The following is a 24,230-nucleotide window of genomic DNA, read 5'->3' on the forward strand; positions in this document are numbered from 1 at the left end:
GCTCAGCCTCAACCTATTCTTTTCATGAAGAAATTTGGATCCAGCATTGACAAAATCTTCTGATTGGTTTTCAAGAAAATCCTGGAATCCAGATTTTCATGTGGAAGTTTTCAATTTTTAAAACAATGTGTGAACAAAAGAAAACACTTTGGCAGGCTGTGTCTAGCCAGGTTATGACCTCTAGTTCCTATGTGTACACCAGGGACAGAACACAAAAAAATGTTATCAAAATGACATTTCTGACGGATGATGAATAAGTACTTAGCATGTAGATGGAGTCACTGATTTTATCAATCATTTCTGCAGTCTGTCAGAGTTGCTGATTACGGAATAATATGAACATGTAAATCAATTTTAAACTCAGAGTTGTGCATATATGAAAACCACTTCAGTACATATAATTAATAATTTATTTCTATATATCAAGTCAATGTTTTCTCACGTTAAAGAGTTTTCTTATAGATCAAAGAGTAACAACACCATTATTCTGCTTCAAACATCTATGGGGTGTGTGTGTGTGCGTGTGTGTGTGTGTGTGGTGCTTTCTTATTAGAATGTTTATATTTATAAATTTAAATATATACTGAAACTTTATATTTACTAAAACAGCTCATTTATACTTGTTTAGATATAGCACATACATGGCACTCACACAGCTTTAAAGGGAAATATTATTGAAATAAAATGGTTAAATTATCCCTAAAATTTCGAGTCTAAATTTTAAACTCAGATTTTCATTATACGTATATCTTCACCATTATCATCCTCTGTGCTGCCAAGGAGTTGGAAATGCAGGTTCTAGGGAGAAAAAACCCCACTATTGGCTCTGAGAATTTCTTGCAAAGTACTGTAAATTTCATTGCTAGTGCTTTCTTGACCTCAGGAGATGGTGCCAATAGAAGTTTTCAGACAATGAGTATCATGCTTTCCATAAATGTCCCTTAAATAGTTTGCAGGCTTCAATTGTTCAATGGTGGCCTCTGTTGTCATGTCACCAGAAAAGCCACCAAGTTCACACAGGCTCAGGCAATGACAGCAATGTCATGACTGACTCCTGGACAAGAGCAATTGTAGGATGTCATTAAATGTTAGACTTACCCTTATTTCAAAGATAAATGTGTGAGAAAAAGAAAAGAGTGTCTCAGAATTGATGAAACATCATGTACTTTCTTCATCTATGGAGGACAGCAATTATTACAATTATTACCAGAAATTCTTGCATTTCAAAATGATTTTTGACTGGCTTCTTCTAATTCTTTATTCTAGGCACTATCAGAATAACTCCTAAGGACTCTCGTTGGGTTGGTGCATGGTGGCTTGGTTTCCTTGTGGCTGGACTAATATCCATTATTTCTTCTATACCATTCTTTTTCTTGCCCAAAAATTTGGATAAACCAAAGAAAGAAAAAAAAGCTTCAGTATCTTTGCCTGTGCAAAATGAGGAAAAGAGTCAAATGGCTCATTTGACCAAGAAGGGGCAAAATGTTAGTGGAACTGTAGCTGGTAAGTATTTCACATTTATAGTCAATTTGGAATTGTTAATCCCAGTGAAAGGGAGGGGTGAATAATCCAAAATAATGTCATACTCAAGTCATCTAAATAAAGTTCGCTTTCTTCTTTACTAAATTTGGCTAAATTATTCTTCTAAGATTCCTACTAAAATTTGTAAATATTTTCTGAACACATATCAACTCTGAAGAGAAGGGGATTAGGCTTGTGGCAGGGAGAAGCCAATCAAAGGCTAAAAATATCTGTTATTTGTAAACCAAAGAGTATATATTCATTTCCAAATTACATAGTACAAACTATGGGGATTAAAAGGTCTTTCTTTCTTTCTTTCTTTCTTTCTTTTTCTTTCTTTCTTTCTTCTCTTTCCTTTCACAAATAGTACCAGGAAGCATCCTATGCCCTGGTAATAGAATATTGCCTCTGTTTTCCAAGTATTTACAATATAATGGGGTTGTACTGAAAAATATGTAGACAATTGCCATATAGTGCCTATATAAACAACTATGAGTGCCTATAAATTGGGCAACTTAACTATTCTTAGGTGGAGACATGGAGTATGGAGAAGGAAATCAGAGGAAGTTTCTCTCTAGATAGAGTAAGATTATTTTCTTTGTAATTATATAGAAAAAAATTGCTTACCTAAATATTAAAAAATGAAGTACAAGCAACAGTAGTAGTTAAGGTTATTGTAATCAGTCATGTGAATAAGAGCCCTCCACCATTTGATAGTGCCCTTCCTTTCAAACATAAGCCCCGAGGGCTAATGGAGAACAATTTAGGAGCAGTAATTTGGGGAACGATCCAGCAGCAGTCAGAGCAAGATAGCTGAAACAATGTTAATAGTGCAGTTTTCAGATTGCACAGAGATGGTGGAATAGTAAGAGTCAAAGCAAAGCAATGGCTGAACCTTGACAACCTTTTCAAGTTGAAGTGACATTAGAGCTTGTCAGGTGGAGCCCAATTTCTCCCTCTCATCAGTTCTTCCCCTCACTCCTTTTATTGTTACTTTCTCCTCTCCATCACTCTAATCCGAACGCAATGGTGTGACTTGTATTGACTCATGAGAGAAGACTTAAATTTTCAGTCACATTGGTAGCTTGAAATTGGCCACGATGGGAGAAGTTACCACCATTTATTACCGAACTTGGGAAATACTCAAATCAACGTTGTTTTCCCAAGAATCAGTTGTTAAACATTTACCAGCACACCACTGATTTAGGAGTCTTTGAAATTTAACATGCACACTAAAAATACCATTCCAATAAATTTTCATTTGGTCTATGCTATTTTCACACTGCAGCAAATTAAATCCATAAAAAGTAGCGGATTATCTAAAAATAAGGAACGTGGGTGACTGTGAGCCCCCAAAATGGAGAGGATAATGAAGATGCAAAAATAGGGCGATTGTAAACATCATCTGTGTTATCAACTGTGTTTGTAAGATAGTGACCAAAATAAGATAGTAAAGAGGTTCTTAATTATGTGCTATTAGGAATGGATGAAATAACTAAGAACATTTCGTGAGAAAATAAAATATCTAATTTGAGTAGAAACAAGACTAGTTGATTAGAAAGAAATAAAGATATCAGTTCATTACAAAACAATTTGTAAACAAGGAGAATTGTCCAAAAATGAGCAATTTCTTTCTGAGATAGTCAACTTAATGAGTTGTTTATTGATCCGATTATTGAGGATATATAGTGGATCATGATTGTGTAGAAGTTCAGATGACATCCAGGTTCTCACTCACCTCAAAAATTCAGTGATTTGGTGAGCCCATATACCCTATTTCTTTTGATCAAACATCACAACTCACTTAGAATGCCTCACAAGTCAATCGTCCTTCCTGACTGGGGAGTCCCATGGAGAGAAGTTTAGCATTTTGACCTAACAATTTAAAATGTTATTTATTCCTGCTATACATTTCCCTACATCTTCTTTTTTCTCCTTCTATGCCCTTTGCTCTAATCTTTTTTCTTGTTATTATAAGCAGATGAAACTATTTCTTAGTTACCATTGGATAGAAGGTTTGGCTCTGATCATATCTAATGGAAACCTTTAGAGATCTACAGCACAAGATCTTTCAAAGTCCACACCATCCATATCTCAGTAACCATATCTGGTTCTGTCTTGCTAGACTCTGATACTTCCCACTGTTTTTCTAAGTGGTTTCTACCACTTTGAACTCTCATTACAGCTAGTTAACCTGGTGATCATAGACCCAGATCACATAATTCTTGCTAGGTACAGAAGTTACGGATTTGTTACACACTTGTTTGTAGGCATGGGTTTTTTGCCCTACTGTTGTCATAATGTCACTTGAGACACAATATGTCTTTAAGAAAGCTGATGGATAATACTGCCAGATTTACTGAGGCAGGATTTTATGGTAGAAAAGCTATATACCAGGAAACAAGAGATCTGAATCCTGGTACTAAATTGAACTTTATGATTTTTGAACCTTAGTCTTCTTATTTCTGTGAGCTTTGGATTATACTATCTTTAAGATAAATTTCCAGTTAATAATTATATTATTAATATAATGATTATATTATTAAGTGCTAATAAAAAAGAGACATGGCATTTCATTCACTTTTGTTTCTTGAGTGCCTAGCATATTGCCTAGTACCCAATTAAAAACCAAACGTTTGCTAAATGAATGAATAAATGAACTAATGATGTATGCAGTTGTATGGTAGAATGCTAAGAATAACCAAATACGAGGTGAACAAAGCACTTACTAAAACAGCATGTATGTTTGATCCCATTTTGGAGTAAAATGAACTAACTAAATAAATATTAATGCACATATGGAAAAAATTGAAAGAATATTTTTTAAAAAAACTGTTAGTAGGATTGCAGGGTATTCTGACTTTCTGTGCTATATATTTATGGAATTTTAAATCTTATATAAATTATATTTACAAGTAAGATATTAATATATATGTATGCTGCATTATAATATTTTCTTTCTTTTTATGTTTTTATAGGTTTTTTCCAGTCCTTGAAAAACATCCTTACCAATCCCCTGTATGTTATAACATTATTTTTGACACTGCTACAAGCCAGCAGCCATATTGGAATTATTACTTATGTCTTCAAATATGTAGAACAGCAGTATGGCCAGTCAGCATCTGAGACTAGCATTTTGTTTGGTAAGACCTGTTTATGTTTGCTTGATAAATGCTATGCTACTAAGTCACTGAGCTCCAAGTGACATTTTGTTGTGAAGGCAATTTCACATTTTATTAAATATAATTTTCATTTATTTTTTCAAATTTTATCAAATCGATGGGTCTTGTGATATCATCATTGCTCTGCATTTGAAGTTACAGCTCATGTTATTTTTGAAGAGATGAATTCCTGAAGGAAAAGTGACATGTGAATGGAACATGTAGATATGATATCTGCATAACTGGATCTTATAATCTAGTGCTGAGATTCTGAGGCAAATCCTTTTGTAATGTAATTATTATACTTCTATCCTTCATGGACTTTGAATCAGGACCCAGATACTTACAAAAAATAGGACATTGATGTTTCCAGGAGAAAAATCAATTTAAACACATCATTGGTATCTATATAATTCAATACAAATCTCATATTTTAGAGAGGTTTTTTGCTGCAATATCTGTTTCCAATGACACATGGAGACTTCTTTATGAAGGAAAGGTTTTCTCATATTATTCTTTCCCTACCCCCTGTATAACATAAGATTCTTAAGAGCAGTAGAATACCCAGTACAGGGCCCAGCACATTGTAGAAACCCAATATTTGATAAGTTAAGCTGAATTTATCAAGTGATATATGAATAGGTCATAAGTAAACAAGAAAAAAATAATTCTGTAGGATGTGCTTGTTGAACTTAAGATAAAAGTTAAAACTGTAAATTTAACTCCTAATAAAGTTCTCAGCCTAATTTTTTTGTTAGAGGGATCTTCATCTTTAATCAATCTTGGAAGACAATGAAATGGAAAAGTTATAACTATTTTTAGCATCATGTATAGATCTGTTTATCATCTTAGGGTATGTGTGTGTTTAGATGAATAAAGAAGAGATATTAAATTAAGTGTTCAATTCTAAACTACTGGGCAAATTTGTAGTAAGTTTTTAAGGATGGGAACTCTTCATTTTAAGGAAATGTAAAGGATTTTAGATGGTGGGATAAAAGTCTCAGAGTCAGGAAGATGATATTTTGTTGTTGTTTTCCGGGAGGGGACAAAAAGCACCTTATAAAAACCATATGTTCAGACATACAGATATTCTCAGTCACTGACTTTTGCTACTGAGGAAACTAAACCTTCAGCATTGGCAGGAAGAAATTATTTTTATCTCCCCCACATGGTGCACTGACCCTCTACCTCCATCCTGGACTGCCAGCCTTCTATTTAAGAAATAATAAGATAGGATGATTTTGGTTGATATACAGCGTTTCATGTGTAAAGACATTCAGAATAACCATATTTATATAATTACATTTTTTCTCTTCTAGGATTCATAACCATACCAACTTTTGCATCTGGAATGTTTACAGGAGGATATATCATTAAAAAATTCAAATTTACCTTGGTTGGAATTGCGAAATTTTCATTTTGTAGCCATATGTTGTCCTTCCTATTTCACCTATTAAATTTTGCGCTAATCTGTGAAAACAAATCAGTTGCTGGACTAACCTTGACCTATGATGGGTTTGTATATATATCAATATACCAATTGCACAATATATAAACCATCCAATGTAAAAGAAAGTAAGGCAAACAAGGCAGTGGCAATTTAACTAAACTTTTAACTGAGAGTAATTTCAATTTATAAATTCTTAAAACGTTCATTTCTTAAGATCTCAAAAAGTTCTTTTTTTTCCTTCCTTAAAGAAAAGCCATATAGTTTGTAATAGTAATAGTTATTATTTATGGGGTGCTTACAATGAGTGATGGGTACTTTTATCCCCATTTTATAGATAAGGAAAGCAAGGCTTAGAAAAATACACAGATTACATGGCTAACAATGTTAAGATTCTGACTCAGATTTGAAGGTTCTGACTCCAAAACTCTTAATCCTAACCACTATGATCTTGGATGAATCATGAGAGAAATACAAATGACATTTCCAAGAGTGACTGAACAATCTTTATCTGCAGTTAATTTTGATGTTTAACAATTATCTTTATAAGAAAACCAGTAAATTCTACTGAATTCTCCTTTTTTGCAAGCTAATTCTGTTTTTTCTGGTATTGTCTTCATTAGCAGTAGAATTGATAAATACTCTATACATAATGGTATGTTAGACCTAGAAAACTGTTACTTTTCATTATTATCACGCATTGTGCAGTATACCTAGTACTACAGTCTCTACCCCAAATCAAGGGCAAGATCCCTGTGCAGATTTCTCATCATCTCCTGAATATAGCCAACAATTTAAGTTTAGGAAGGTTCACATTCAAGCAACAAGCAAAGATTCTTGGATCACAGTTTAGTAACCATGCTCCTTAGCACTGCTTATTGTTGGCTTTGAGCTTTTAAACTCTGGGTCTTATGAGGTGTCAACTTGAACCTGTCTAATCTTCCCACATTTGCTTATCTAAACATCATCCTATTCTTGGAGGCTTGCCAACTTAATCTTGAATTATCTCCCCACTCCCTCCTAATCCTGTTTGTTGTTGAATATTCCTGTTGACCACCACTCACTCTGGTATATCAAAATACAGAGTACCTAGAACATTGAACTTTAGAGGGGAGAGAATCCTGGAGATTATGCAGCCCGACCCTCCTTTATCCTCTTCCTTTGTTAGTTGAGACCTGGAGAAACTGTGACTTGTTTGAAGTCATACAGTGAACGACGCTACTTCACAGCACAAGCATTCAGGCTTTAACCTAAAGCCAGTTCTCTGAAACAAGCACAGTAACTGTGCTATCTATTCAAAAGAAAGCAGCTAGAGTTCTATGGGCTTTTTTCATTCAATAAAATTTCACTGAGTGCCTCCTTAAAGGTCAAAAAATTTATAGGATACCTCAGTGCCCTCATGGAACTCATAGTCTAAGTGATGGCTATTAACAGAATCAATATATTTAGCATTTATGAAATGCTAGTCACTGGGGTAAGTTTGTAGAGTATGAATTACTGTAGAGGTTGTCAGAATGTGGTCTGAGAATCTACAGGGGTCCCTGAGACTTTTGCAGATGGTCAACAAATTCTAAACTATTTTTATATTAATACCAAGATAGTATTTTTCTTTTTCATTCTCATTTTCTAATGAGTATATAGTGATATTTTCTTTTTTTTTTCATTTTTATTTTATATTGGAGCATAGTTGAGTAACAATGTCATGTTAGTTCCAGGTGTACAGCAAAGTGATTTAGTTATACATATACATGTATTTATTCTTTTTCAAATTCTTTTCCAATTTAGGTTATTACAGAGTATTGAACAGACTTCCTTGTGCTTGTATAGAGATATTTTCTAAGGCTACAAGATATGTGATGATAATATCAGTCTGTTGGCTAAAGATATGTGTGTTTGTGCATTCTCATGTACTAAATTTTTCTTATTATTAATCTCTAGTAGAGTATGTATATCAATAAGTAGAACCCACTTGAACAAAAAACCTTTAGGGTCCTCAGTACTTTTCAAGAATGGATAGGCTGCTGGGAACAGAAAGTTTGAGAACAACTAAATTAACTTTTTTCCAAAAAAATTCTATGAGGATTTATGACTTACAAATGGCAAATCTAATTTTAGAAAGAGTAGTCACATTGCTGTGAAGTGGCAGACCTAATGTGAACACAGGACTGTCTGATTGCAATGTCTGGACTGAGTCATTAATCATTATGCTAAATCACTCCCTGTCCATCGTGTGTCCCCAAGCAGAATTAGGTATTAGATGCTTTTAGTAAAATCATTGATTACAGAATTTCTGAATCTACCTTCTTCTTTCTTCATGAAAATTACTTTCTCATTCAAAGATAATTTATCAAGATTTTTACCCAAAAACAAAAGAATAATTTTTAAAAATCTATAAGCAGAAAATTAATTACATGAATAATCCATTTAATAATTTTAGCCATATTATAAGATTATATTTTATAAATACAACGATGTTTTACAGTAAATCATTATAAAATTTGTTATGGTTTCATTTTAAAAGCATATGAAGTTTTTCTAGTCTTTCTCAACTGATTTTATTATTCTTGATTTTTAAAAACTGATCCTTAAGGATTGTGCTTTGACCACGTTGAATTCTTTCCTTGTGTAGTTAAAATATAGATTTAAAAATTCAAACTAGTTAATTAACATTCACAGATTCATGAGACTTTACAGTGAGCTGGGAAGACTCTTAATCTAACGTCATTACCCTACTGAACAGAAACCGATTCTCAGAAAAATGAAGTGATTTTTGAGTAATTTTTTGATAGAATCACAAAGACCTGTTGTCTATGTCTTACCTATCCTCTTTGGTTTCTTTTATATGTTTTACTTTTTCTACATCATAAATCTTGTCTGGGTAAAGATAAAGGGTGAAAAAGTTAATAAGCACTAAAAATAAACTTTGCTATTTTGGACAAGCAAAATATCTCTATTTAATTTAAAGACAACCCTTTCCCTTATTTCTCATCTCCTTTTCGTCTCTCCTCCTTCTTTTCCTTTCCCTTCCCTTCTCTTTTCTTCCTCCTCCTTCCTCCCCTTCCCCTTCCCCCTCCCTCCCCTCCTCCTCTTCTTCTCCTTCTTCTCCTTCTCCTTCTTCTCCTTTCTTCTTCTTTCTTTTTCTTCTTCTTTTCTCTCTCTTTCTGATATATGTCTATCATATATTTCCAGAAATAATCCAGTGGCATCTCATATAAATGTACCACTTTCTTACTGCAACTCTGACTGCAATTGTGATCAAAGTCAATGGGAACCACTCTGTGGGGACAATGGAATAACTTACATATCACCTTGTTTAGCAGGATGCAAATCTTCAAGTGGCAGTAAAAAGTCTGTTGTGAGTATTACTTTTTACTTTCTTCTCCTTAATCAAAACTGCAGATTTGATTTAACTTACTTAAACTTTGATAATTACTTACCAAATGTTTCTACAACTAAGGTCACCAGTAAAAAGATAGAAAAATATTCCTATTATTGCCTGTCATTGTGATGGCTGTGGTGTGTAAACAAAGCCTCACATAAAATCCTGCTTGAGACACAAACAGGTTTTTCTGTTGCTTGAATTCTCATGAGATTACTCCCACCTTTTCTTCTTGCATTTATAATACCATGACCTTTTGAAATTTAAAAACATTTATGATTTCTAGGAAGCACCTCATTTGACTAAAGGATATGATTTCCATTAGGTTGGAAGTACTTTACCCTTCAGATGCTAGGGGAAAATCCTGAGCCAACCCTTTGTTAATCTAGGTGCCTTTCCAGGACAACCATCTATATGCAATCTTGCATATAGATTCTGGAGAGTTTATCTTGAGGCTCAATACCCTTTTGACTTTTCAAGAAATTAATCAAGGCTTCATGCTCACTTGACTGTCCAATTTTTGGCTTCCAATTTTGATTTTTTTCAAGGTTGGCACTTCTCCTACACAGGATAACTTAATATTCTGCTTACCTATTGCTAAAATCTCCCATAGAAGTGCCACTGTCTTCTTCACTCAAAATATCCCCTTCCATGCAAATTATGAGTTCTCCCCAATCCCCCAAGTAACTTCCAATAGCTGGGCATCAGATATGGTGTTCTCTATTCTACTTCCAATCCACTGAATATCTCACAAAGTTGGGGACCCATTTCCTGGGCTCTTTTCCTATCACCAATATTAGCAATATTATCAGCTATGATCATTGCTCTCTACCACAACCTCCTGTCTTTGATTTTCAAACTTTACCACTATTTTCTTGCCCATAGTCCTACTAACTGCATTAATGAAGGTCACTGAGAACTTTGAAGAACCTAGATTCTTTGAAGCTGCGTCATAAATTTGCACAAAAATGGCCCAAAGACTATACTTAAAAACCCATATCTCATATGCATGGCTATAGTGCCTTTCATTGAGAGTGCCCCATTCAACCTATGGTCCCACCTTGTCCACGAGTGAAGGGCTGGAAGAGACATGACGTTAGAATCCTAAAGAGAGCTCTGTCTACTATGGAGACATCATCTTCTTAATACTTTACCATTTAGGGACCACTGCGGAGTTCTTTTACCAAATTCTTAGTAATAAGTCATCCCTTCTTAATCACTCAAAATAATGCCCTTTGTACTTAAGTTTGGTTTTATTGGCTGATAGGGTTGCTACATAAAGAATTTCTCCATACAATTCTTAGTAAAAAAAAAAAGTAAAGCTCGGTCATCAGATAAGTATGAATTCAAATTCTTCCCCAGTTCCTCCTTCAGTAATTGGTCTTTAGCATTAATGGGTTCAAACTTCCCTTAAACCTTAGTTTAGCCTAGACTCAGAACAGAATTTATTAAAGCTATCTAGCTACATAAATTTCCTGCCAAATTAAATTTCTAAAATCATTTGTTCCTAAATTTTCTCTAGCTGTGTTCTAACCTTTAGGGTATTCTGTTGTGTTGAACCTCTCTGGTAATGGCATCATCTATCCTATAATCTGTCATTATGCAATCGGATGTTGTATTTGCTGGCCAAAGTGGAATTCTAGCATCCGTGCCTGGCCCATTTTGCCCTGGACTTTGCCCCATTCGAATGGGTGGCTCTAGACCCAGGTTTGACCCCTCCAAATCGACTATATTTTCTGGATTCCCTAGGCAATCCTACCCAGGGAGTGTCACTAACACTCTGGAGAGACTGTTAAAGAGAGTAAGTAGGTGTGCTATAGAAAATAAAAGTGAGTGGTAGAGAAATATTTAAACATTTTATATTGATGAGAAAATAATTTACAGAGTTTCAGACATTACTTTTTTCTATTCTTTCCTAATTTTTAATTTAGGGATGTATGAAAAGTTAATAGTAAATTACATTTTCTTGTCTAGAAAGGAATCCAGGAAACTATTTTGCCTTTCAATTCTTAAACAGCTGTATTGTTAGAATGTTTTCTTTAAAAACTGTAAATATTTTAGCTTAGATGAGTGAGATGTCTTTAAATATAATAGAATATATTTATAGCCCAGTCATATTTTGTAAATATATTCTGTCATATTTCAAAAACTATTTTTCAGATGTTTCATAACTGTAGTTGTGTGGAAGTAAATGGTTTCCAGAGCAGAAATAACTCAATGAAGTTGGGTGAATGCCCCAAAAATGATCAATGTACAAGAAAATTTTACGTTTATATAGTAGTGCAAATATTTATCTTTTTTTCTTCTGCATTGGGAAGCACCTCAAATATCATGCTGGTTTTTAAGTGAGTATGACTTTTTAAAAGCAGTTTTACATATATTAGACTATAAACACACCTAATAATGTGCATATTTTTCCATAATATATTTGGAACCCAAATTCATATTTTGTTACATTTAAATTTTCTAAGAGTGCATTTTCTTAGGATTACTGTGATACTTCACTGCCATAATTAATAATAATTTTGCCTTGACCTTTGCCACTACAAAATCTAGATTCTGTACTTTCTCCTCTTAATGAGAATTTTAAGACAGAGACTGATCGACAACTGCCTCAATGTGAAGGAATCCCCGTTGTGATTCTAAAAGAACTTCTCATTTCGAGATGCCTTATACCCTGTTGGGCCTGTCAGAGTGAATCACCTATTGATTCCACTGAAGAAAAAAAATTGGGGAACCAGATCACATAATATAAACAGTCTGTGATATTCCAAACTTTTTAATCCTAGCTAAAAGAATGGCTTTTGACCTAGTCTCTCAAATACCCTCGTAGAGAAAAGAAAAATGCATGAGCAATATTCGTTCTTTTCTTCACTGATTAGACAAATATTTAGACCACACTTGGTGAAGAATACTCCATGGTGAATAAAACAGATAAAGTACCTGTTCTCATACAGTTTAGAGTATAACAGGAAAGACCTATGTAAGACAAATAAGCTTAAAAATAAACACGTAATTACAAACTGTCGTTAGTACTACTAAGAAAAAAAGAGTGCTATTAAAGGGAATAAAAAGGAAAAACAAATTTAGGATTGAGGTGAGGAGCTGTGAGGAAGAGGACTCAGAAAATACTTCTCAAAAAAAGTGACACAATCTAAAGGTCTAGAGGGTATGTTAAAGTTAGCAGTGAAGAACTTTACAGGGAGAGGGGCTATATGCCAATGTCTCAAGGCAGGAAAGAACTGATGTGTTTGAGGAGTGAACAGAAGCCAGTTGGTTGGAACATACTGAGTGAAACAGATGGCACAAGGTAAGACTGCAGGGTTAGGAAGGGAGTAGGTAATACAAGGCCTGTTGGTGAAGTTAATCATTCAATCACCTAAAAGTGAAAGCATATAAAGACTTGCATTTAGGTATTAAAATATATATGTGTAAATATGGTGATCTGGCTTAACCTCTAGTTATACTTTTAAGACATAAGTAGTTAGCAACAGGTTCACGGTCAGCCAACAGCATGACATAGAAGGGAAAGAAAACAAATGTATTAATGTTTTTTAAAATAAGTATAAAGCTATAAACTGAGACTACAGTTGTTTAAATTCCACAGTGACCCTTAAAACTTGTCAAATTATTTATACTAATTTATTCCACAGATAAAGCTCTACCTTAACATAAAATACTGTCTACTCAAAAGGAGAATCTTTCCATATTTGCCAAATTACAGATTAATTAAATTACAGGAAGTTGTCTCAAAACTCCAAATTAGCTTGCATCTCAACAAGTCTTGGCTTCTTAATTTAAATTTTTTTATGAGGAGAACGAGAATTTTAGAGATAACTGTTACAACATTGATGATAATTTTATCTTAAGAAAGTGATAAGATCAACATTACCATTTATCAAAAACATTTATTGATTTCTCACCAACCTTTGATTTTATTGAAAGAGAACTTTTGTGAGGTAGACTGTGGAATAAAAATATAAACTTCAGTCTATTAATGATTTCCCGATGCTTACATCATAAGGCTATTATTAAAACTAGACTAAGCAGGAGTGTTGATATTTACACATTCAGTATATATGTTAGGCATGGTTCTAGGGGCCAAGGATGGAACTGTGAACAAAAGTGTTAAGGGCCCTCCTTCCATTAGCTTTCAGTGGGGGTGAGGGATGGGAAAATGGATGGGTGTAGGAGAAGAAACAATAAATAAATAAGCATGTAAACACGTAAAAAAAAAAGAAGTGTTAAGCATTAGGAAGAAAAAATCAGAGTAAAAATATAGAAAAGGTAATAAAATTTTAATGCTTGGAAATACAGGTGACAGGAATGAGGAAGGAATTCTTTGTACTATTCTTACAACTTTTCTGCAAGAATAATTAATTTCAAAAAATTTTTCAAAATAATTTCAAAAACATTTTTTTACAACACTGTTTTAAAGAGATGGTAGTTTCAGACTGTTCCCTCCCAAGAATTTGAAAGCTCAACCAACCCTGTGAATCTTTAAAAATTGGACAGGAGTTATAGAAGACGACTCATCATAAGAGCCCGTTTCCTCTTAGTAAAAGCTACCCTCCCTGCAAGAATAGTTAAGTTGTGAAGAAATCCACATATTATAGAATAATTGAGGCTAAAGCTTGTCAAAGCTTGTCGAATGTGCATGATAAACATCCTACTTCACTTCTACAAAGTGTGGTTAGTCTACCAAGTGCTTTTCTGGGGCTTTTATTCAATCACCTGTCTGAGCCTTTGAAAGAGATGGATCACCAAACTAGACCACAACATTCCATGAGCATCTGAACCTCCAGCCTCACCAGGTCAAGGGCCTGCATCTCCAGTAAAATGCAATTAGCTAATCCCATGCATCCAAAAAAATTAAACATTAAGAAGCCTAACAGCCAAGTCTTTAGTACATTGCTCAGGCCCTCGACAGAGCCCTCCATCACTAACTTCTGGTGAGGAAGGAGGCGCACTTCATCTTCATTAACTAGGGTTTTAATTACCCTCTGTCTCTGTAAATTGCGATGGCAGGGTCTGCTTTAGGATCCCCATTCCACTGTCACAACCTGACTTGATGTGCTCCTAGTGTGGGAAAGGGGAGACCATAGATGAGAATAACCTGATGAGGAAAAAAAAAAGGAAAAAAGAAAAGCAAAGAAAGAAGAGGGGGTGGAGAAGCAGTACTAATTCAGATACCTTCCATTGGAAGTCATTTGATGAGACCTGAATAAAGATTGAGGGTACAAATCATGCAGAAATGAACAGGTGAAGAGCAATCCAGGGAAGGTAGCAGTGGAGGTAAAAGTCCTGAGGTGGAACATACTTGACATGTACAAGATCAGGAGGACTGTATGAAGAAGAAAGAGGTAAGAAGTACAATGAGAGAGCAAGCATGGTCCAGATAACACAGACCCTGTGGATCACAGTAAAGACTTTGGAGTTTACTCTCATTGTATTAAGAAGCCAGCAGAGAGATTTGAGCAGTAGAATTATACAACTATCTTATCCAATTAGAAGATCACTCTGGCTGTTGTGTGGAAAATATGTCTTTGGGAGGCAAGAACAGAATCAGGGAAAACAGAAGGCTATGATAGGAGGTGCTTTTTGTGGAGAATCCATCCTGAGAAATGTTGATCAAAATACAGAGCTGATCAATATCAGATTGAGGTAGGACTCATGCTGCAGTGACCAATATTTTACATGATAAAAATGTGTGTGTGTGTGTGTGTGTGTGTGTGTGTGTGTTGAGAGTGTGCATGTAAGTATGAGCGTGAGGGTCTGTAAGTGTGCATGCATGTGAATGTAGGAGTGTGTGTGATTGTCATTGTATATGTGTGTATATGTGTGTATGTATGTGTGTTGTGTGTCATTATATCACATAAGTCTATCATTTCCACTGAGTTGTCTAAGATTTCAAGTTCCCTTTCAGGAAGATATTATCACTATCCCCAAGTCCACTCAATTCTCCTACACACTAGCCCTCTCCCTGGGTAAAAATACAAGTTGATAACAAACACCTCAATTTTGCCTCTATTGCATCTGGCTTGTAAGCCAAATGCATCCTTTAAAAAATCAACTGCAATGAAAAGTGACACTTCAGGCACTTGTCACAGAGAATTCAACCAGGAACAAACTGCATTCTCTCTCTTCCCAAAAGCCCTTGTAAGAAATCTGATATTTGAGAGAGACAGCTAACTGGACTAGTTAACTGTCATGGCTGATTCCCTCATGACAATTTCCTCAGGGAAGAAACCACCTCTTTGAATAACATGACCTCATCTACTTACTGGCATGGCTTCACTGCCCTCAAGGATAGTGTTTTGTGTCCTCAGCTCGGCTAGTGCAAGTGTCCCTGTCTTTTGCAAAAGCAGAGAAAAAACCCTTTCCATTCATTTTCTCTCTTAATACATAACTCTGCTGTGTTTAATTTTTATTATTCTATGTTTAATTTAATTTTTTATCCTGTTTACTTTTATAAGCTTTCTTGAATACTTTTGAGAATCTCACTCAAGGGTAGCTCTCCTACAAGGGTTAAGGGGCAATTTTGTGTAAAGAAAATTGAGGTTTAGCAGGCTAGCTTATTACATTGTACCCTCACAACACACAAGATAAGACTACTTAGCAGATAAGGAAACTGAGGCTAAGAGAGGTTGAATGACTTATCTAAGGCATTTAGTTCCTATGAAACATGACTTATCTCTTTATATCAATAACAAAGACTAGCATAGAGTCTCCTAGGAGGCACATGGCAAATGTTTGTTGAATGACTAAATTTATTTATCTCTGAACACATACAGTCATTCAAGAAAAAAAATAAACCTTTGTATCAGTTAATTCAATATTTCGGTAAAAACAGAACTTCTGAGCCTCAGTCACCCTCCCCCATCTTGCCACTGCAGTCAGGTAATTTATTTTGCTTGATATGTATTAGGTTATTACAGAGTTGGTTGTATCATCAGCTCATTGAACATAGAAATATGGAATTGTGGAAATAACTTTCTAAATGCAAAAGTGAGTTAAATTTTAAGAGAGGATACAAGTGTATTTGCTACCTTTAAAATGACATTTAAATACACTAGACAGTAGAATACAGATACCTTTTTTGACCTTCCTGGTTATATTATGTAGTTTATGAATCATATTAGTCAACTTTTCTGTTAACAGCAATGATAGAAATAAAGTAGTAAAAAGAGTTCTGCTCAGACCAAGACCTACATAAAAGTATTTGCTCTCTCATATGGCAGGTGTCAACTAAACAGATCACACGAAATCACTGTCTTCATAGATATCATAAAGTCTATTCCAACCACTATCTCAGGATTTCCTAAGGATCAAATGGGGAAATGTTTGTAAAACTGTCTTGAAATTGTAACACATTGAATAAGTAAAGAAATAAGAACTGTTAATATCATTCAGATGTTTGCCTTCTAAGACAACTGAAAATATAACTTTAAATAATATCCGCTCTTCACTTGAGGATTTTCATTAGATCATGAAGAGCAACAATGAGAAATGCTTTAATATTTAGCTCAATCTGGTATTTTAGAGATGCTTAATGTTGCTTTGCCTTTATCTTATTTCAGAAATGTTGAACCTGAACTGAAATCACTTGCCATGGGTTTCCATTCACTAACTATTCGAACACTAGGTATGATAAATACGTAGATGATAAATTCCAGGTATAAATTTTCATGTCAAAGCTCAAAGACTGAATGTAATTGATTTCCAATTATCAGAAAGTTTCTTTAAATAGGTATAAGTAAAATATCATTTTTATGTTTGTTGTAAATGAAAAATAATGAGATAAAGGAGAACTAAATGACCTAAAAGAGAATTTCGTTGTCAGTTCTATTTAGAATCAATCTGTAAGAACAAGGCGTCATCATATTTGTATTATATCCTTTCTAAAACAAAGATCAGTGGTCTCCAAGAATTTAATTTAAGACTTAGGAATATTTCTTCCCATATGCAGAGTGCAGGACCTTCCTTCTATGCTGAGGTGGGTAATGCCCAAAACAGCTCAGGAGGCCTGGGAGATTGTGTAAAACAACAGATGAGGACTTTCACAGTCCCTCAGACTAGTTCCCTAAGGCTGGGGCAGATAACCTTTAATAGAAATTTAAAATGCAAAAGGGAATGGGTGTTACTGAACTCAGGTTTGGCTGTTCCCTGTTCAAAAGCCAATATTTGAGAGGCAAGTGTTGGTAGAAAGGAAAGTTGCTTTAATCAGAAAAGCCAGCAATCTAGGGAGAAGGCAGACTCATCCCAAAACCATCTCTGAAGATTCTGCTCAGCCATGATAATTTTTAAAGGGAAAAAGGGGAAATAATCTCAGTTAATTATTAAGGTAGGAGGTCAGATTCATCATTTTTTCACTTCATGCAGACCTGCTGACTACTCCTGATCTTCCTTTGGATGCTATCTTGCCCATGTGGTCTGCTTGCAAGTTTGCTAAGGGGGCACTGGGGATAGAGAGTCAATCATTTTTTAATTACTTAATTCTTCATTCCTACTTCTTTTAATCTAGGAAAAGAATCAACAGGTTAGGCAAGGCATGGTGTGCATTAAGTAGAGCACAAGTCAGGAGTTAGGTTAAATGTTACCTAGTGATCTGATTTTTATAATTAAGGTTTAAGGGGAACAGAAATAGACAAACAGAAAAGGAGCAAAAGAGCTGCTTGGCAGACATCATTCCATTCCATGGGATTAGGGATGAAAGTCCATCTTCTGTAATTTCATGCCGACATAGGGCACTGTATTCTTAAAGTGGAAGATGTCGACATGGATCTGAAGTATCTTTTTGCTGATAATTTTAGTTGCCCACTTACATATACAGGCAGAGTAAACTACAATTATTTTGATGCCCACAAAATATAGATTATCATGAGCAATAATGTTAATCCCATTATCTGAAGCCAGTTCTTAGAATTGTGCTAGCCATAGATGGAGCAGCTTATGGCATGGCTATAGTCTGGTCATTAGGCGGTTAGCTTTTTTTCTTTGGTGGCAGTTATAGTATCTGTAAAACAAATCAGGGATGTACATCAGACACTGGAAAGATTCTGTGACTCTGTTGTCCTAATCATTTACTGCTTGAGCTTGCTCTTTTGTGACTCAGGAAGGCCTGGGAGATTTCATCTTTTCTACAAACAAGAGGCAGGGGACATGGAGGGACCTTTGTACTTGCAGAGGCCCACAGGGTTCTGCTTGGTTTCATGGGAACTAAAATTCTAGAACTGAGCATCTTGGAATGGGGAGTGCTCTGAATGAAAGAAAGCTCAGGAAGTTGTGCTTTTTTTGTTGTTGCTGTCAAATAGTAATACTATAGAATCTAGAGGCTAAAGGCCTATTTCTAAATATTCAGATGAGGTGATTAGTACAAGATTTAGAAAATTATCCTTTTCCCCTTGTTGCCATTTGCCATTCATACCATACAGTTTCCTGTTGTTAGCTTAACAACTTCTAACCTAACCCCTGTGATACCTCTTTTTAAGACCTGTTAACATCATATGCTTATTCCTGGGAAGTAGGAAAAGGACATGATTGCTCTAGGAACTAGGGTAGGCAACTGATCATGGCATGGAGGCAACCACTGATGGCTGAAAGAAAAGGAAATGGGAGGGCGTCAACCCTTGGGACTCTTGCAAGCAAAAGAAAGAAGCATAACTATAGCCAAATTACAATGGAGCAGTTGTCCAAGAAGTATATTTGGGAGAAAATCACAGATCCTCAAAGGTAAAAGGAGAAAATATAAAAGGTATGGGAGAGAAGGAGAAGATGGAGGTACTGCAGCATGATAAGGGCTGTGAGTGAGCTACAAAGTGCTAAGAGTTCTAAAGAGGATAGTTATTTCCAGCTGGCAGGAATAGTGCAAACTTTATGCAAGAGGATCATATAGTTGCAATCATACAGTAAGTAGTTTTTCAGACTGCCTTCTTTCAGTTAGCTATGGGCATTAAAGTTTCTACCTTGTCTTTTGTAGTTCTCTGTCCAATCCTGGCAGTTCCTCTAGATCCAATGGAGATGCCTCACTCCTAGAATCTAAGCCATAGAAGTTAGCAGATAGAAAGAGAATTTGGGGAGCCAGTACTCCTTCTGATATGCTGAAATGAGATTGAGAATAGAAGAAGGTCCTCTAGAGACGTAAAATAGAAAAAAAGGAATTCTGCTATTCTGATTGTGAGCATCCTATTTTGATACGTCCAGTATGTGGCCCAATGGAATCTAACTCTTCTAGGGGAAAAATACACACTGAGGACCAAATGTCCAGTCACAAACAACTGTCTGAATACAATGTAAATTGTAGAAGGTATATTAAACTGAAATATGTATTTGGAAAACAAGTTATCTGAAGTTTTAAAATTTCAATAATATAAGACCAAGTTTGTTACCTGAAACATTTAATTCATTAAGTTTGATCAAACCAGTGCTATTTTTATATAAGAAAAATAAATTGTTGGCACATATTTTTCATTTTTCAAAGGAATGGCTTAGATTTGTAGAAACCTGTGAATTCCTAATCCAGTTTCTCTGTACCAGTTTTCCTCAGATATATTCATCTCAGACACCAGTTCCTTGACATTCTAACATTTCTCACTCTCAGAAAATTGAGACTGATTAAAAGTAAATGGAATTGGCAAAACTGTAAACTATGAACCATTATCATTTTTATGTAACAAAATAAAACTTGAAAATTAGCATATCTCTAAAATTTGGTCAAGTTACCAATGCTTAGAACTAGGAGTCAATGTCAGAGTTTATTAAAATAACAGTAAAAGCAGATGGGCACTTCTGCTCTAAGACAACATGTGTGTTCCTGAAAATCCTCAAATTCTACAAAATCATACACTACAAATAAACACTGGGTTAGGTACAGGCCACTGGAGAGACCTAGGCATCATTATGATCAGAACATCAACAGAAGCAAAATTCAGCACCACAGGCCCTTGGACAGCCCAGGCTGCTTCAGGAGGTATTAATAATGAACACAATCAATGGAGAGAAAATGCTTCAAGACTCCAAGAAGGTGGGAGTGGAGCCCTGAGGCAAAAAAAAAAAAAAAAAAAAAGCACAGTCTACCAGGAGCCTAGCACTCAGTGAAGCTGGGCCTGTGCTTCTCTGGGGGGGAGGTCCTAGTGTTGGCATTCACCTTTTAATTTACTTAAAAATCGAGTTGAAAAATCTCTTGCCTTTGCAGCAATTGAGCTGAGAGATTTTCCCTTTCCCTGTGAAGTTATAACTCTACTCCTGCTATTCTAGCTGTCCTTGCCTAAGAAAAATTACATATGAACCAATATAACTTCTATGTTTTACTGACAACATTCTCCTTTTTACCAACCAGGCTTAAGTTAATTGGCATTATACAAAGAACAATGTACAGGCATATAATCTTCCTTCTTCCCTATGTGTGTTGGCATGGTGAGGGTAGATAAAAGATGTCTATGCTATTGTATGTGATTTGAGCTTCGGAGATTCCTCATAATCTTGATTCTTGAGTAGAGTTAGACCAAATCAATGGACAAGTCCTCCAAAATTTTTAATTTCTACATAATCCAAAATGTATCAGTGTGGAATATCACTGTTTCCTTTGAAACATGTTCCTTGGGTTGACATCTTCTCATCTCATGTTTCAGGAGGAATTCCAGCTCCTATATATTTTGGGGCTCTGATTGATAGAGCTTGTATGAAGTGGTCTGTCAACAACTATGGGAAGCAAGGGTCTTGTCGGATATACAATTCCACATTATATGGGTAAGTTGTCATAAATACATTTCATTAATTGATTTTTTCCTTTGACTATGTTAATTACTAAAGAATGAGATATTTTCAGTGTAATAATAATATTAGGAATTATAGCTACCATTTAAAAAACTTTGTAAACAACTCAAAGTTATAGAATTAATTCCATTCAGTTAAACCTAATAATTGTTCAAAGTATCTTTTGCATAAAGCTTCTCAACATTTAGTTAATAATGTTATGAGGTGAGTGCTTCCCAACCTACCAGGTCAGTGGTCATCAATCTTTCCTGCTCATTATAATCACCTGAGGAGCTTTAAAAAATATTAATTTCTTTTTTCTTTCTTTTTTTTTTTTTTTTTTTTTGGCTGTGCCATGCAGCTTGCAGGATCTTAGTTCCCCAACCAGGGATTGAACCCACACCCTTAGCAGTAAAAGCATGGAGTCCTAACCACTGGACCACCAGGGAATTCCCAAAAATTGCTAATTTCTATTTTGAAGTACTTATTTCAATTTTGATGTAATTGGTCAGGGGATGTGGCCTGGGGAATGGGAGTTTTAAGATCTCCTTAGGTGATTCTAATGTTCAATCAAAGTTGAGAATCCCTGGAATAGACCACGTGTACTAGGTAATTGTATGTGACTTTGTGAAAAATTTTCAGTAGACCACAGGGCAGGGCTTCGTAGACAGCAAGCCTATAAGGTAAACATTGGCTCCTGGTTCAATATAAATGGATTCAATCTGATTATCTCACAGGCAGTTCATTTCCTTTATAATCTGTTCTCATTACACATGAACTAACCTGTCTCTGAGAAAGTTGAACATTCCAAATATACGTTATTTTACGGATAGCACTTGCGCAGATCGTGAACCATCCTTAGTTTCTGTGGGTTAATAGTCCTTTAAAAATAATCACAAACTTCTTATGCTCCAATCAAAAGAATCACTGAAATTGCTACTTCAATATTTTTATGTAAGATTTCAAACATTTTTTTAAAGCCTTCTGCATACTGAAGAACAACACTGTAAAGTGTTTTACCCAATTCCAAGTAAAAACTGACTTTTTTTCTCTTTTCACAGAAATACTTTCTTTGGCTTGACTACAAGCTTAAAACTCCCAGCCCTTGTTTTATATGTTGTATTAATTTCTGTTATGAAGAAAAAATATCAAGGAAAAGATATCAAGGCATCAGAAAATGAAAGAAAATCCGTGAACGAAGCGAACTTAGAACCGTTAAGTAGTGATGCCGGAGTGGACCGTGAAACACATATTTAAGGGGAGAAAAAAATTCTTCTGCCGCTGTGTTTTCAACTAACATTGTATTAATTGAGTAGGATGTTATTTTTGAGCAGTTCCTGGTCCTTTCACTGACAATTTTCACATTCTATACTAATGATGGAACAATGAATCACCTATGAATTTATGACAATGGAACAAACTATAAATGGGAAAAAAATGGGAGTACTCACTCACTGTTAAGGTGTGGCTATGCATTTGTGGTTAAGATTAGAATATATGATCCATACAAATTTAAAGTGAAAGGTATGGTTAATATGTAATAGAAGAAAAAGTATTTGCTCAGGTAATTGTAATGCAATAAAACCAGTGACTAGAAAATAGGTAGAGGTGAAAAAGGAAGAGAGAAATTAATAGTCTAAATAAGAAGAAAAGCTTAATACCTTTCTTTTTAAAACAAGAACCAAAACCAATTCGGACCATGTTACTCAAGCCTAAAGTCTAGTATGATGGAGAGCTTATGCTGTCATGACATCTGTCATTCATGTATTAAGTCATATATTTCCCAGACCTTATTAATTTCTAATTTGACTATCAGCACTTGATACATCTTCCAACCTCTCATTAAAATACTGCTGAAGAAATAGAACTAATCGAAAATTTCCAAGCTGCAATTGTCAGACAACATATTACAGAATGTGTTAAGTTTCTTTCAAGCCCATGGAAATGGATTAAGAAACGCTGACATTAACTTGAGAAAGCAAAGCCCATTTAAAAGATGTCTTCATTTTGTTTGCCTGCTCTCTGGCAGAAATGGAGTCTGCACCAAATTTACCAACTGTCTCTCAATTGCATGGCTTTTTGTGTGTTTGTGTTTGGTGCACAGAGATCTTTCACACCCTCACAAGTAGGACAAGAAGTAGAGTGAATGAGAACAAATATTTGAATACTGAATTCGCTAGTGATGGCAGCTTTATTATAGTGAATGCTAGAAGTTGTAGTTTTTATTCTGAATAGCAAAAAAAAAAAAAAAAAAAAAATGCGGGTCATCAGAATCACCTGTGAAACATTCTTTAAAAAGAAACCACAATCATACACCCACATGAGATTCTGATTCAAAACATTTGTGATACAGCCAGGACATCGCCTTTAAAAAAAAATTCACATAGAGCCCTTGATAAAGAGATACAAAAAACAAGCCACGTGACAGGAGAAGATGTTCCTGAGTATACCAAAGTCACACAACATGAATGCTTGCTAGAATCTCGGAATTACACGGAATATATATTAACCTATTCTCAAACAGTAAACCTGAGAAAAGATTCATTAATCACAAAAGCAGAAATTTGAAAAATCACCCACAGCTGGTTACTATGTGACAGGTCTGATGGGATCTTGTATCATTAAAAAAAGAGACAGAAAATTACAGAGTTGTGTTTTAAAACATTGCAAAGAAAATAAAGGCACTATCTTGAATATTTATTTCTTTACCAATTATCGAATGTCAAAAATCTGACAGGTAAAATGAAATATAACAGTAAACAAAAACAAAGAATTACACTATTTCATGGAGCTTACACTTTTTTTTTTAAACATCTTTATTGCAGTATGATTGCTTTACAATGGTGTGTTAGTTTCTGTTTTATAACAAAGGGAATCAATTATACATATACGTATGTCCCCATATCTCTTCCCTCTTGCATCTCCCTCCCTCCCACCCTCCTTATCCCACCCCTCTAGGCGGTCACAA

The 24,230-nt window shown here is 35.0% G+C and overlaps 1 protein-coding gene across 1 annotated transcript in view; it reads left to right on the plus strand.

Annotated features, from left to right (window-relative positions):
• LOC132372446 (solute carrier organic anion transporter family member 1B3-like) overlaps positions 1-23,956 on the plus strand; it is a 70,162-nt gene extending 46,206 nt beyond the window's left edge. Inside the window, exons 8-15 of the mRNA XM_059934520.1 lie at positions 1,267-1,503; positions 4,500-4,664; positions 6,002-6,197; positions 9,319-9,484; positions 11,669-11,853; positions 17,089-17,153; positions 21,139-21,256; positions 22,324-23,956. Coding sequence (XP_059790503.1) covers positions 1,267-1,503; positions 4,500-4,664; positions 6,002-6,197; positions 9,319-9,484; positions 11,669-11,853; positions 17,089-17,153; positions 21,139-21,256; positions 22,324-22,519 — 1,328 coding nt within the window. The 3' untranslated portion in view covers positions 22,520-23,956. The remainder of the gene's footprint in view (positions 1-1,266; positions 1,504-4,499; positions 4,665-6,001; positions 6,198-9,318; positions 9,485-11,668; positions 11,854-17,088; positions 17,154-21,138; positions 21,257-22,323) is intronic.
• Positions 23,957-24,230: the final 274 nt, after the last annotated feature.

Source organism: Balaenoptera ricei, chromosome 10 (assembly GCF_028023285.1).
Source record: "Balaenoptera ricei isolate mBalRic1 chromosome 10, mBalRic1.hap2, whole genome shotgun sequence".
NCBI classification, from domain to species: Eukaryota; Metazoa; Chordata; class Mammalia; order Artiodactyla; family Balaenopteridae; genus Balaenoptera; species Balaenoptera ricei.